The sequence below is a fragment of the Filicampus tigris genome, chromosome 20 (assembly GCF_054856515.1).
Source record: "Filicampus tigris isolate MCC_2025a chromosome 20, RoL_Ftig_1.0, whole genome shotgun sequence".
Classification (NCBI taxonomy): Eukaryota; Metazoa; Chordata; class Actinopteri; order Syngnathiformes; family Syngnathidae; genus Filicampus; species Filicampus tigris.
The window spans coordinates 2,423,092-2,438,841 of NC_141236.1; the positions used below are offsets into that span (position 1 = coordinate 2,423,092).

Consider the following 15,750-nt stretch of genomic DNA (forward strand, 5'->3'; position numbering starts at 1 on the left):
CAGAAAGGAAAAAATGCCTTGCTTTGTTTCAGACACACATCTCATTGTCTCAAATCATTCCCAAAGTGAAATAAGTGGCCTGCTTTCACTGACACATCAGCTTTCGGACACAAATGAGCAAAGCAGAATTTAGTCACTAATATTTGTCAACTGTGGCCTTGTGAAGCCCTTTGAGACACTTTTGTGATTAAGGACCATTACAAATAAACTTGACTTAAACATGTCCGTAACCTTGTGTTGTTGAGTGAAATTGTAAAAACTTTGAAGGAAACAGTTCTTTCAATTGTATCCTGATATAAAAATAATATGTGTATGCACGGTCAGATGCTGTAATTGCCAAACTGCGTTTCATTCAAATCCGAACTAGATTAATACACATATGGCAACAATTTGAACTGGACATGGAAAATCCCTTTTAGCATGTTCACGTGCTATTATCCAAACAGATCAGGTTCTTGTTTCCCTGTGCTTTTTTATGATTTATTACATTTTCTTGATAGATTCAGAAGAAATTTACTTTAATCTATTAATGTCCAAGGACATTGCTATTCACTCACTCATTTCCAAATAGCAATTACTGTAAGTCAGGTCCAAGGTCTGCTTTAAATTTCTGTTTATCAGACTTTCTTGGCCTAACTTTCCATGGGTATATTACTTCACCTGTGTTATTGCCTCTTGCCACAGGCCTTTTGAAATGATTCAGTATCTGTGGTAAAATGGTTGGATGGGCACCGTCTCTGACAATGGGTTGTTACGGGTTGAATAGGAAGCCTAACTTGGGCCTCTTTGTCTGAAACTCGTGCCAACATTTTTGTTCATTAGTCTTCTCGTTGTACCATCTTAGTCAGCGTTTACAGCAAGCTAAGGTAGAGAATGACACCTTTGACGTCAATAAAGTTCTGTTAAAAAAAAATCACTCTTGTCCCATTAGCTGATTTTTTTTTTTTTCTCCAAGCAACATGAACAGTACAATTGAGATTTTTTCCAATCCGACCCGAGCCTCTTTTGTGTATGTAAATCGAATATTAATGTGTGTGTGCGTGCATCTGCAATATGAACGCTCCTCCGCAGACATCCGACCTATACGTCATCAAAAGCCCACGTCGTGCTTTGTGCGCATGCGCAAGTCACATTTGCTTTTGAAATGAGTACCTAAAAAGATTGGATTGAACAAAAAATCCAAAGGGGCATCACATCCTCCAGTGTGAACGTAGCCTTGGAGTGCGTCTGATTAACCCTAAATAAATGTCAAACTTGCTTAACTTTCAGTGGATGCGCCGACTGACCCGGACCAGCAGACCCCCGTCACTCATTCCGGCAACAGTCCCTGGAAGAGCCCGTGTACGTCCAAACTCAATGACAGCACCCTCGGGGGTACCTTTGTCCGCTGGGAGGAGAATGCCATTCCCTGGTGAGTCCTCCCTAACCATGCGTCTGCTTGAGAAATACGTCTCTAAGGGATTTAGATTCTGTTTAGGAACCACCACCATGTGAGATTTATTTGTTTCTTTATATTGGGTTGAATTTGGCTATTTAAATTTACCACGTCATGGTAGGGCTGCTCGATTATGAAAAAAATATGAATCACCATTATTTTGGTAATATTTGAACTCACGATTATTCAAACGATTATTTTTTGCTACAAAACAAGAACAGGTTTGAACATGTAAAAAATATTAAGACAATATTCTTTGAAACACTATAATAATTTAAGTTCGTTTTGGACCCAACAACATTTATTAATTTTTTAAATTATTTTTTTTAACTAAAGTGCAAATGTATAAATTGTGTGGTTTCTTTGTATAAACAAACAAGTTAACTTGCTATGCACTTATAAATTGCCAAAGTAGTAAACTGCTTGGAGTAAAATGCCAATTTTGACAGAATAACAGACATGCTATTTATCTATACATTTAGATCTTTGTCTGGAGCCTTTTTTGTTTTGTTTTTGAAGTAATATTTACACATAGTAAACAAAGTTAAAGTAATTTGCTTCTGATAAATTATAGATTTAATATGCTGATTGGGTCAATGTAAATGTTGACTGTTACATACCAGTACGTAATCTATACAATACTTCTAAATTACAGTCGGCCGTATATAAACTATCGATTCCCGCTCAGTGGCGATGTCTGTGTGTGCCCTGCGACTGGCTGGCGACCAGTTCGGGGTGTAGTCTGCCTTCGCCCGTTGACGGCTGGGATAGGCTCCAGCACCTCCCCGTGATCCTGTATAGGATAAGCGGTTGGGAAGATGACACATGATGACACATATATAAACTGTATTACAATGTAATGACCAATAATATGTTTGCAAATTGCATTTGAAGCAATTTGAAGCAAAAATGAACACAAAAAAATTTGACTTAATATTATAGACTACACAAGAAATTTAACTTAAGTCACAGTAATAATGTTTAGCATGTTTTCTATTTTTGGTTTCAACGACTGAGATTTGCGTTGCGGACGACGCCAAATCCAACTCGGTGTTCTCATTATCGTAAACCAAACGATGGTTGAATAGATTCGTTGTGTTGCCGGTGGATGCAGAGACAACTTGTACTTTATACGTCTTTGCTCGCCGTCTTCCACGGCAAACCCAAAATGTAACCAAATAAGCGATTTCGACTTGCCTTGCTTGTTTACAAGTTGTTCCTGTGGCGGGTCTTTTGCCATTTTTAGGTCTGTTACTCTCTTAAAACGTTGAGTAGGAGCGTGTGCAGTGTGACTTGCTGGGTGCAAGGTGCGGGCTGGCTGGCTTGTAGCCAGCTTGGAGAGGGTGGCGCGGCGGAGTAACTCGTGTGCGCATGCCTCAAAACAACTCCAAATTAGTATTAATAATTGTTTTTTTACGATAATGCCAATTTTGTAATTGTGGAGTGTAATAATCAAAATGGTAATTGAATTTCGATTAATTGCACAGCCCTACGTCAAGGGCTATTTTAACATTTGAGAAATCTTAAATTCAGGATTTAAAGTTGTTGTGCTTATTTAGGATGTTTATTTTGGGTAGTTTTTTTTAATTTTGTTGCCTTGGACTTTTTCTGAACATTGAAAATGTAATTTCTGCTTGAGGCATTGGTTTAAGCTTCCAACTGTAATTTTTTGGCAATGGTTCACTCGAATGGCATTTGGCTGCGTCAATCTGTGTGTGGCGGGCCTTGGAGTCGTGGATGTGCTGAGGCTATCTAACCTACCTGACTTAGACCATATAGACCATTTAGCGTTCACTAAGCCTACCATGCACGTTTGGGAATATAAGAGAAAGAAGCATCTATAAACTCGGTGTAAATAAAATATCTACTATATGTCTGTTGTATTTGAGACTTATAAAAATGGATTTTCAGGGTCTTATGTTGTGTCTGTTTGTCTGCAGCTCCCTAGTCCTGGAGGAGGTGGAGAGGGCGAGCACCTGCGAGCTGGAAGTTGATGCTGTCGCTGTAGATGTCCTCAACCGTCTCGAGATTGACAGTAAGGATGCTCAGGAACATCAAAAGTGCTCTTTGCCTTAAAATTGCCCTTTTCCCTAAGTTCAAGGCTCTAGTGGTCGTCCCTTCGGATATTTAAAAACATGCCTACGCCTCCAGTCTCCCCTGCTAAGTGTTATGCTGAAAGTGTCCGTACTGTAAGTCTTTTAATGATTTAAACCCAGCTGAGCACAGAAGCATAAACCGCACCCAAAATATTGTCAAATAGTTCTTGTCTGACTTACTTTTTCCCCACCCAACCGTTTTCTATTATTTATCTTGTTCAGGGACATAGAGAAGATGAAACCTAAGAGCCACCCGAGACTGATCATTAGTCGACTTGTAATTGAGTCTTCAGAAGTCGTGCAATCACAAGGCGAACACGTAATATACTCCCAGAAAGCCCGAGATGAGGCAGTAATGCCAACATGGCTGTGCTGCCTTTTCTCTGAAAAACAGAAATGTTTTGCTTGGGGTGAAAGTTCATGTTTTTTGTTCCTGACTGTGATCGCCGGTGTGCTGTCATTTGCTCAGATCAAATTGGAAGGAACCCCGGCCTACAAGCAATCTGGGAGGATGAGAAGCAGCGGAGGAGAGAAAAAAACAAGGACTCTCAGATTGAAACCCCAGAGTCGCAAGGTCAGCAAGTTGTTAGCAGAAAAGTTTGAAATAAAACCGGTTTCTTGATAAACCTTTGCGAGTTTTCCAGCATTTGACCAAAATTGACTTTGTGTCTGATTTAAGAATATGAGCTGTGGAAAAACATTTGACTTTTGTCTTTCCTACGTTTCCCAGACCGTGCATTCGTCACTTCAACTGAGAGTGAGCAAATCTTCATGAAAAGATTCAAGGAGATTCTGAAGCAAAATGACTTTGATGTGTAAGTTGCACCTTTCCCTTTCATCAGTCTTCATCACTAGTTAGCCATTTATTGTAGAGAAACCAAGTACATGATTATATCCATTTAACCACCTAACCTATGCCTTGCAATTGACTGGCAACCTGTCCATTGTGTACCTCACCCATTACAAAAAGAAACCTGGGATAGGCTTGAATAAATCATCTGTGACCGTAGCAGGATGAACAGTAGAAAATAAATTCAGGAATAACCTACCCCATCCTATGCGGGTGTTCTTGAGTTATGTGCATCTTCAGTTTTGCTATGGCCCCAAACTTCATGGCACAAACTCCTTCATCACCTTCCAGACGCACCATAGCTGAAATTCAGTGACATCATATGAAAAATGTTTTCAAAAAATAAAATAGATGAGGGCTTGAGCAACCACCGTGGTACGAGACATGTTGGCCTCAAGGGTTGTCTCTCTAGGGCAGGGGTCACCAACTCCGGTCCTCGAGGGCACCTGTCCTGCAGGTTTTCAATCTCTCCCTGCTGTAACACACCTGTTACAATGATCAGCACATCAGCAAGCTCTTGGGAAGCCTGATAACGATCCTGATCCGATCTCCAGCAGGGAGAGATTGAAAACCTGCAGGACAGGTGCCCTCGACAACCGGAGTTGGTGACCCCTGTTCTAGGGAAATGGCCATCCTTGTACACGAGATAAGATGCCCAAGATGGCGCTGGCGAAAACATACATATCAAGCGCTTTCAGTAAACATTGATCCCCCACTCTCACAGCCACCTTGTCATGTGTGTTTATTTTTGGAGTCCTCCGGCTGACCGTGGAGCATATCATGCCCGTAAAAAAAAACAAAAGGATTGCTATAAACCACAGATTTCTGCGATATAGCCTGAATTTACTGATAGAAAATTAGATCCGTGATACAGCTGGTGATTATATGCACAATATATATCGGGAGCCCCAGAGGATGGCGACGTACGTCAACTGGAGGGTGGAGCATCATTGTTACATCATTGCTTTACTGGTGAAAAGTGATTGGCCCAGCAAAATTAATGGAAAGGGGTGTGGCTTGATAGCAGAACATGTTAATCACCGCAGTACTCTCTTGACTCCTGGCAGACTTCCTCCCTTGGCACTTTTTAAAGTCGTTAAGCAGACTAATTAAGACAGCCAGACAGCGGCCCACGCACTCACTCTCCGGAGCCCTTTTCTCATGAGGTTTGCCAGCACTTGGAATGACAATGAGTCTCAAGTAAAATCGAACTAACGGATTCCTTGTCATGCCATTGCTGGCCCATGTTCCATTCATATTGCATCTCCAACACAAAGCTAGTCGGGCACCGCTTAAGGTGCACACAATTCCGAGACAAGACATGGCCCACTTCCTCTCCAGACTTAGAGTTACACACCACTGCAAGACCTAAAATGTGACTGCATGAACTAGGGCTCTGCAATGAATCCAAATTCCATTACAATTACGATTATTACACTCCGCGATTACAAAAAAAACAATTAATATTCATTTATTTCAACGCACTGTTTACACAAGGAAATCATACATCAATATATACATTTGCACCCTTTTTTATTTTATAGTAACTAATTTCATACATTTTGTTTACATTTACAGTATTTGTCTTTATATTTTTTAAGTTTAAACATTTTCTTGTACCAAAAAATAAATGATCGTTTGAATGATCGTGATTTCAGTCATTACCAAAATAATCATGATTCATATTTTTTTTTTCATAATCCAGCAGCCGTAGCATCAACACTTCCAGAACGTGTCCCTATTTTGTCCTTTCCTACAGGACTTCTGATGCTATTTCTGTGTCTTCTTTGATACTCACAAAAGATGCACTAATCGGCTATTCCCTTTCTATTCAGGACACCGGCATCCCCTGTTAGTGATCGCGAGGCTTTGAGTGATCTCACCATCCATTCGTCTCTCCATCTGACACCAGAGGAAGCGCAGTGCACACCTGCTTCAGCTGTGGACGTGCACAGGGACTCTGAGCCAGGTCAAGATGAATCAACATTGACCCTTTTTTGAAAAATAAAATGCGTTTGTGTTTTAAAGAGTGCATTGTGAAAGAAGGTTAGTCGCAAGGTCTAGCACAGTCGTTGCTTTTCGAAGATATTCATGACCTCCAGCTGTTTAACAATGCCAAAGTGTGTTTACCAGCCATTGTGGATGCTTCGAAACTTATGTCAGGTCTAAGCGCACCTTCACATAAGCTTGTTGTAAAACTGAATAGAAGAGACAATTCCCATTAACTCTAACATGATAACAGTATGTGAGATTTTGACACATAAATGTTGAACTCACTCCCACATTTGATTTTTTTTTTTTTTTTTTGCAGCAATTCCCAGTTATTTAGATCTTATTGTGACTTCATCTGGAGCTCCCCTTGCTTTGTGATGTTGCTTGCTTTTGAGGTGCTAACGGACTTTCATCTGTTTACCTAGAATTTGTCAGCAGTGGCGGCAAAATCCCAGAGGAGGCTGTTGTTGATGAGGAGGCCATTTTATGTCTCCTGGAGAACAGTCAGAGTTTCCTACAGCCCTCTCAGACGTCCAACCACTCACCTTTATTAGGTACGGAAAGAACACATACAGTAGATTGTCCCAAAGTAACATTTACTTGTTGAATCATTTTGTTTTCATATTATACACTGATATAGGTCTTGCAGTTGCTGCCACTTTGCATATTGGTTTGTTGCTTTTGGCAAGATGCATTTTTTTTCTCCTTAACCTGTCTTCATGCTAAACTAACTAATCAAAGTGAAAGCATAATTTAGCTTTGCTTGAGTCTTGTCCTCATGCTAGTTGTACTAAGGTCGTACAAAAATTGTGCTTTTCGTGCCAATATATTGAAAGGGAACTTAACCAGATGCTACACTATAGCTGTGACAATATCTTTTTCATCAATCGAAGTTGACCATTTTTTTGATCCTACGGTACGAGTGCACTATGTGGAAAGGCCGTGATTACATTCGCATAAGATGAACAGCTACAAAAAAAAAAATACAGAAAAAGTGAGAATTTATCTTAGGTTCTTCTTAGCTTAGGTAACTTTCTATACTGTGCGATCAGAAGTTGATCTTTTTTCCTTTCACACACACTTTCTGCAGCACAATAACCTCTCCTGATGCTTTTTCTATTATCTTGTGACTCTGACACTTCAAGCTGTTTCCTCATATTTCAAATGCTGTACAGTGCACAGCTTTATGAAAGGAATTTCTTGAACGTAATAAATGTAATTGTCTTTTTGTTATCCATGCAGACAGCAGCCAAGACCGCGCCATGATTGATTTGCTGGCAGGCTTGGCGGATGACTGCAGGACTGCCGGTCTGCACAGTTCACAGTCCCAGTCCCTTCCAGGTACAAAATGCTGTCACTACAACAGTGACGATGAGGAGGCAAGGCCTGAGTTAGACAAGGAAGAGGCACAGCTCAGCGTGACAATGTCACAACGATGGGACAGCGAGCCTCTTGAAAGCTCGTCTTTACCAAGGTCGGTTTTTGCAGTGACGCTATTCCTTGCTTCATTGATCTACAATACATGATGTTTGTCCACAGCATTTTTGTGCGGCTTAATCTGTAGTCCTGGTATGTGCAGGTCTGGTGTAAAGGAGGCACAGGACAGCTTCAGTGACGAACATCAGGATTCCTCTGACGACGACATGGAGTGGAGCGCTAATAATTCTTTATTCGCTAACTTGTCCATCCCCCAGCTTGACGGGGCAGCAGATGAGAGCAGTGGTAAGACATCCAAAGTGTTTGCTTTGGGGTCGACTGTGTAAAATACTGAACCGCCAGTTGCTCCCGTTGTTACATCGCCAGCGAGTGAATGAGCTGTTCCTTTCCCGTCATGGAATATATTGTTAAATATTCCATTAATCATTGTGTTACTGGGTGAATGACGTGAAAAAGTACAAAATCTCTCTAAGTATCTCGATGGTAGACAATTGTTTTTCAAGTAAAGACCATTACCACTGAAGGGCAGAATAAAAACTTGTTTTGCTAGTTAAGCAGATGACCTTGTACAGTCAGGCTAAGCAAAGCTCTCCTCAACTGCTCATCTTTGGCAACAAATGACTCAGCAGCATTGCCACAACACTCACTTTTCAATCCATATGTAACTGACATAATTACATATTGCAGTGCTTGCACAATAACACTGAGGCTGGAATGTAGCCCAATAGCGCTTTTACTGTTTTATTTGAGCACTGCATTGGCTTAATAACAGAATGATAAAGACACATGGGCAACAACCACAACAACCAAATCAGCTGTGGAAGTTATACGGCAAACTAAAAAGTGGAATGTCTGTTCACCAACACCCCTCTTCATTAGCAAATCGGTCCATGAACATAATTCTTGGACAAATATTGCTTTGGTTCACAAACTGGACACATCAGCTGGGAGCCTCGCCATTCGCTCCTGGCCAGCCGCAAAGGCGATTTAGTTCTGAGGTTGCAATGGATTACTGTGGGGGATAGGGACCAGGGAGCCCACGAACAGCAAAAAACTGCCTATAATTGACCCCCATTATAACTGCATTGAAAAAATAAATGCTGCATCGATTAGTTGACAACGAATCGATTATCAAATTAATCGCTAATTATTTTTGATCACGGATTACGGCAATCATTAAAATACCGTTTCTAATTCAAAATTGTCCAAGTCCTTGGAATTTCAATTTCTCCTCTACAGTAAATTTTCTCTGATTTCTGTAGTGCTCCATGGAAATAGATTATCTGTTTATCTTTGTGTTGAATCAAAGTAAAATATTACATTTGCCTTTACTGTGGAAAAGAATGATCAACATTTTTCCCTATTTTCTGACACGTTGCGGTCCAAACCAGTAACTGAATACTCAGTTGTTTGTGCATTTTCGGCATTGTCTATTTGAAATAATGTCCTGTTTTTAAGTAAAGGGATGGAAATAAACACATTTTGAAATCAATGACTCAACATATTAATCCATTATTAAACTAACTGTTAGTTGTAGCCCTAAAAAAATATTTTTTTGGAAAGGTGCATGATTCAACTTGGCTGCAATCTTAAATTTAACTGAATCATAAACATTAAATAGTTGCCATCTTGGTGGGCATTTGGTAAACATTTTCAGGGGTTACATGCACATCCCGCAAGTTCTGCTATTTTATGTCTACTGTACCACCTAATTCTGAGCTCTCAGCTTTAAGCTCATGTTAGCAGCTTGTAGCAAAAATGTCATAACTCCGAGATGGTATGTTTGTGTCTACTCTATCAATTATGCTATTTTGAAATAGCTCTTTTTCATTTGAATGGTCATTCACAAAGAAATACAAATGATTTGTTACTTAATGTTTGGGAGTTAAGGAACTTTTTTAAATTGACTTCTATCTGTCTGTCTGTAATCCTAGACTCATCCTTAACGGACAGTGGCTCCAGAACCCAGTCTTCCCTTATAGTCACAGAGAAGATTATAATGAAAAGAACTCATATCCCAGGAGAGAGTATCCACCTTGAACCCCCATCCTCAGCCAAGATCTTTCTAGAGGGTAAACATCCAGAGCACAGCCCAGTTCATGTGTTGGACAAGGAGCAACCACTTGACAAGCACTTTCAGTCGAAAAGCAGTCAGGACAGCAGTAGTGAATGTTCAACAGGCTTAAAAGTGAATAAAAAAATTCCTTACATCCCACCAGTCAAGCACCCTATTCCCTGCAAAACAATCAGTCAACCGGAGGTATCTGCCATCTGTGTAGACAAAGAGGACATTCACCCCCTGTACAGCTATGACAAGAAAGCATCTTTAGCTTTGGATAGAGCCGATCTTGAAAGTTTCCAATTCAACAATAATAAGGTGACAAAAAGAAGAAAGAGCATGAAAAACGTAGAAACAAACTGTTTGTCCATCCTTCAGAACCACAGGGCCTTTTCCCTCTGTTACTCAGAGCTGAGAAACTGCTCAACCAAGACAGACCTTGACCTGAGCCAGCTGGATCGACATAGCCCCCTCCTAAGGAGTATTTCCTCGGCACCTCCAACTCTTGAAAGTGAGGTGTTTCTTAACCCTCAGGAAGGGGAGATGAGTAAAGATGGTGAAGAGGGAGATGTTGGTGAGCTCAAAATCAGGTATGAGGATTATCAGGAAAATAAAACAGAAAAGACTATTGTAGCGCAACAGGAAGCACACTACAAGTTCTTCCCAAGTGTAATTCTCTCCAACTGCCTAAACAGGAAGAAATCTTTAAGCAAAAAGCTGCCAGATTCATGCAGCAAACTAGAACAAACCCAGAATCGCAGGTCAAGGCTAAAATTAAATAAGAAAAGATTGTCAGGACCGACGGACAAATTAAACATTGATGAAAGCTGTGCCTCTGACAGCCAGGTTAGCATCGGTTGTACCTCTGTCACTCCTGATCATCCGGGGATTGGGGACACAGAAATGCTAGTTTGTGAGGATAATTCAGTGAAGCCAGAGTCTATTTTGGATGAGCGGGAAAAGTCACTCACAAAAGATGAGCCAGAGGTTGGAGAGAAACCTGTCATTAAACTGTCAGAATTACTTCCAGTGTGCTCTGCCATTGCTCCAGGTTTCTCAGAGGAAGCTAAAGATACATCAGAAGACAGTCTAAGCCTCCTCCAAGATTTAGCAACTAAAGTAACTTGTACAAAAGCCTCATCCCTGCCTGGTAGTAAATACACTCTGAGGACCAAACGGAAAATGCTTTATGACAGTGATGGCGAATACTCAGGTGCCACCCGGTCTAAAAAAAACACAGTAACTGTAAAAGAACGTCTCAAAGGTTGCAATGTCCGCAGTGGCCAGGAGCTAAAATACCAGAAACGACGTAAGAAGGAACCCCCGATCATCATCAAGTACATTATTATTAACAGGTTTAAAGGAGAGAAAAATATGTTGGTGAAAATGTGCAAAGTCGATGCAGAAGAGCAGAGGGTAACGCTGACAAAAGACAAGCTGGATCAGTACAATAAACTAGCCCCCCTAAAAGATTTCTGGCCAAAGGTGCCAAAGTCAACTGCAGTTGAATTTCCTGTCATTGAGTCAAAGGCGAAAAAACAATATAAACGAAAGTCTAAAGTCAACTCCTCAAATAAAAAAACAATTGATAGCTTTTCCAAACTTCAGGTTGGACGAAGTGAAAGGGTAAAAAGAACTAAGGGCTGTGAAAAGCGCCAAAGTTTACCCTCCTTACCACCTCCTCAACCATGTTACTGTGAACTGGCAGATGACAACAAAAGCGACTATACTGACGTCATGTTTGAATTAGGCTACCTCTCTGATAGAGCTCAGAGCCCGACAGATTCCACACCCCCTCGCTGTTGGTCTCCAACAGACTCTCTTACGAGTACGAGGACTTCAAAGCAACTAATAAACACCTCCAATGATCCGTGTCTTAGTTTTGCTCAACAAATGCCACATTCATCCACCAAAGGAGCTCAAAACAGGCGTAAAACGAGCAGATCTCAGAAGCCAACAGATGCCAAAAGGAGAGACATGAAGAGTTCTGCGGGAGATGTAAAAAAACGGGAATCTTTACTAAGCGGCAAAGCTCCTCCAAGACAGCGCAGGAAAGCAGTGGGTTCAGCTGAACGAATACACACCTCTGAAAATATGCCTCGACCTAGCCGACCGTACAAAAAGAAGGCTGTGGACCCTAAAAATCATGATGCAAGTAAAGCCATCTCACAGGTAGTTTTTCCAGAGGATTTTCCACCCTCATCTGAAAAGCTGGTAAATAAAGGTAACAACCAAGACCAGGCTTTATGTATACCTACAATCCAGTCAGTTGAACCAAAGTTAGAAAACAGTGAGCTTTCTATCATGGAGGCCAACCAAAACACGTCGCTACAGATGAAACCGCAAGGTTGCCAGACCGCAGTTGTAAAGGTTGAGCCTTGCATGGATCACTTCCAAATTTCACCTTCTGTGTCTCAGACACCATTCCTGCAAAACAGGAAAGACACCCCATTATCAAAAGCCTCCCGACAGTCGGACCTTAAGCAAAGACTGGTTCCAGGTCTCTCTCAGACCCCATGCAGCTTGTCTGTCCTCAAGAAACTTTACCAAAAGAGTCAGCATGGTCAGACACAAGGAGCGTCGCTTGATCCTGCGACTAAGCAAGCCAAATCCCGAAGAGCCTCAAACACTCCAAGAAAACCCAGGGCTCCCAAATCTACCAACCCCAAAGAAACAAAACGCAGGATTAGAAAAAGCAAGCCAAACAACAGCCTGCCCAACGTTTCAGATGGCTGCTTGCTTTCTCCGTCTGAACCAGACATGGACACTTGCAATCTAATTGAAGACAGCTTATCGCCAGAGCTCCCACATAACTATTCCTTTGATATCAATGCTATTGATCAGACCGAGTTCTCTAGCCCATACAGTGGCACTCAGTTTGTCCTGACTGATCAAATGTTACCAGTTAAGTTCTTGAGTGATGCCAGTCAGGAAGCAGTTTCTGCTCATGCGCTGGCCTTTGAGAAGAAACTGGACAGACTGTCAGGTTATGCGGAGGAACTGAAACAGGACTCAGACTGGCACAAGGTGAAGCCTGCCAGCCCTGACCTCTTTGACAGACCTGAGCAAGGGGCGTCCATGTCCAACCACCTCACCTTCATTGACTCGGACAAATTCCAGAACAGAGATTGTGACTTATCCTCAGGCAATGCCCATACCCTCAGCCCCTTTCAAGACTTTGACTGTGAAGGAAAAGAGCTTCTGTTTTCAGCCTGCGAGCCCGTCCTACCGTTGCCATTAAGCTCTGCTTGCTTTGTCAGCCATGAGGGCTCTCCCACTGGCGAGCTCCTGGAGGCCATTGACGGACTGACGTCCACCACGCCGAGTGGCTCGCCTTGCTCAGTCAGCTCACTGTCTCAGGTGAGGGCAAGCCAGATGCTGCGTGGACCAGGGGGAGGAGCCCACATTCTCAAGCCCCTCATGTGCCCTCCAAGCAGGGAGGAGATCCTCGGCACTCTGCTGGACCTGGAGATATCAGAGGCCACTTTCCAGGAGCCCTTCTGCAGTGACCCCTCTGATGCTCCAGGAAAACCAATGTGAGAATATATCAACCAACTGCACTCGCCGAAGCATGCACTTCCTTTTATGTTGTATTTCATCACAAGATATTGAATTGTTCATGTCTGTGAATCATAGTATTTGTACAATATGGACTGCCTATGGGGAAATGGAAAACTCTAAATTGCCCCTGGGTGTGATTGTTAGTGCGGATGTTTGTCTATGTGTGCCCTGCGATTGGCTGGCAACCAATTCAGGGTGTCCCCCGCCTACTGCCCAAAGACAGCTGGGATAGGCTCCAGCACGCCCGCAACCCTTGTGAGGAGAAGCGGTTTGGATGATGGATGGATGGACTGACTCTATAACCAGTTTTATTTGCCAGGTTCATCCTAGGGATGGGCACGTGCCTACATTTCCACAATTGAAAAAATAATATATATATATATATTTTTTTTTAAATATTTTGGGGGAATGAGAGAATCTCTCTGAATGTCTGAACTCTGGCTCCCATGCTAGGGAGGTGCATGAAGCAGAGTTGCTTCACATCCCTCATTTACATAAAAGTGTCTTATTAAAATTAAATCGAATAAAATTAATAGAATTTTGTTAACAATCCCACTTGCTTTACATCATAGTTTTGTCGACTCAACAGCAACTAAAGATGGTGGTGGGGTTTTCTTTTGTTTTGTTTTTTACCTGCAGGTGTTGGTTAGCTAAATATAAGTTTGTTAAATATGTTATGTGCTATAGTAAACACAACTTTCAAGTATGAAAATTAGTCAAATTAGTGATACTAAATTGAGGCAGAGCTGGTGACCTTGCTGACTTATTGTATTCAACTTATTGTACTTGTTTTTGTTTTTTTTTCTCGCCTTAGGGAGGTTGGTGGTCGTAAGCTAGCGGTTGGAACCAGACTAGTCAAGGAGTTGAAGGAATTCAGTGGAGAACTGTCTTTAGAGGGCCTGCATTTCTGGAAGACTGCCTTCTCAGCCATGACACATTATGCCAGCGCCCCTGCGCCGTCTGCGCCAGCCCAGGGAGAACAAACAAGTAAAGATCAAGCGGCGACTGAGCCATGCTTGACCAGTGACAAGCAGGTAGTCCTTCTGCCCTGCAAATTGCCACCAAGCCGGGGACGTGTGCAGTTGTGGTTGGAAGCCAGGAAGCAGTATGAGACTTTACGAAAGGGGATAAGAGACGCAGAGTTGGTCAAGAATGACCTGGTGGATCTGCACAACCAGAGCAACACAGAATCAGTTGCTCCCAGCTGTTCCACTTCCATGGTCAATTTGTGTGGGAAACCCGGCCTCAGAACTCCAATTAGAAGGAAGCGTAACCTGTCACTATTATTGTCTCCCGCGAGCAATCCAGGCGATCACTGTGACTCAACAGAAATGAGTCCCATGTCAGATGTAGGTTCGATCCAGCTTGAAGAGGATGATGGAAGAACAGAGGATGATAAAGCCAGCTCTCCAGAGTCCTTAGAGCTGCCTTCATGGCAGCCGCCCAGCAGCAGCTTAGCCACTGATGGGTTCACCCCAAAAAGGCAGAGTGAAAACTCCCCTGAAGCACTGTCACCTGGACTCTCCTTGGAAAGAGTCGGTGGAAATCGGAGCCCCCGTGTCTGTAACAGAGAGGAGATGATCAACCATGATCACCTTCAGAGCACACCGTTTTCAAAGAGGCATCTGAGAAGCACCCAACATCTGGAACCCGTGTGTAGCACCCCCATATCCAAAGGTAAGAAGCCATTTTGTGTATGATTTCCTTTTTTGTTCAAGCTGTGTATTTTCCTCATTGGTGCCCCTTTGGCGTTCCCACTGTAGAAGATCCTGTTGCAATGAGAATCCAGCATAGGAGGGGAAGCCAAGCAGATCCACTGAGAAGAGTGTTACTTAACACACAGATAAAGGTTAGACTAAACATCAATTCAAGCAAACAATATTTACAGTGTACACTACAGTGGATCCCCACTTGCGAATAGCACAAATCTGCATGTAATTGATGCCTGTTAAAATGCATTGGAGGTTGGAGTGTTAAACCGGCAACATTTGCAACCCCCAAAATTCTAGAAAAACACAGAACACTCAGTATTTTCCACCAAAAACGATGAAAAAATGGGTAAAAAAAAATAAATGTAAAAGAACAACCTAAATATATACGTATAAAAATATGAATGTGTATCTACAGTATATACACTAGGGGTGTAACGGTATACGTGGGTGTAATAATACGTTTCGGTATGGCATGTTCGGTTCAGTCCACCATGCGTACCGTTTCTGATCAGTTTTTATTATTAGCGCGAGCTTACACACGGGCGCTATTGACTGTTGCACGCGGGAGAGGAGGGTGGCGGCACAAAAGAGGGAGCCCCAAAAGAGCC

General features: G+C 42.2%; 1 protein-coding gene across 1 annotated transcript in view; it reads left to right on the plus strand.

The window, feature by feature from the left end:
• The window catches only part of rev3l (REV3 like, DNA directed polymerase zeta catalytic subunit), a 53,192-nt gene that overhangs the window by 24,350 nt on the left and 13,092 nt on the right, over nucleotides 1-15,750 (plus strand). The window contains exons 5-15 of the mRNA XM_086018062.1: nucleotides 1,270-1,411; nucleotides 3,376-3,470; nucleotides 4,001-4,105; nucleotides 4,262-4,346; nucleotides 6,217-6,350; nucleotides 6,799-6,927; nucleotides 7,616-7,847; nucleotides 7,953-8,095; nucleotides 9,745-13,405; nucleotides 14,245-15,107; nucleotides 15,194-15,279. Of these exons, the coding sequence (XP_085874188.1) occupies nucleotides 1,270-1,411; nucleotides 3,376-3,470; nucleotides 4,001-4,105; nucleotides 4,262-4,346; nucleotides 6,217-6,350; nucleotides 6,799-6,927; nucleotides 7,616-7,847; nucleotides 7,953-8,095; nucleotides 9,745-13,405; nucleotides 14,245-15,107; nucleotides 15,194-15,279 (5,675 nt within the window). The remainder of the gene's footprint in view (nucleotides 1-1,269; nucleotides 1,412-3,375; nucleotides 3,471-4,000; nucleotides 4,106-4,261; nucleotides 4,347-6,216; nucleotides 6,351-6,798; nucleotides 6,928-7,615; nucleotides 7,848-7,952; nucleotides 8,096-9,744; nucleotides 13,406-14,244; nucleotides 15,108-15,193; nucleotides 15,280-15,750) is intronic.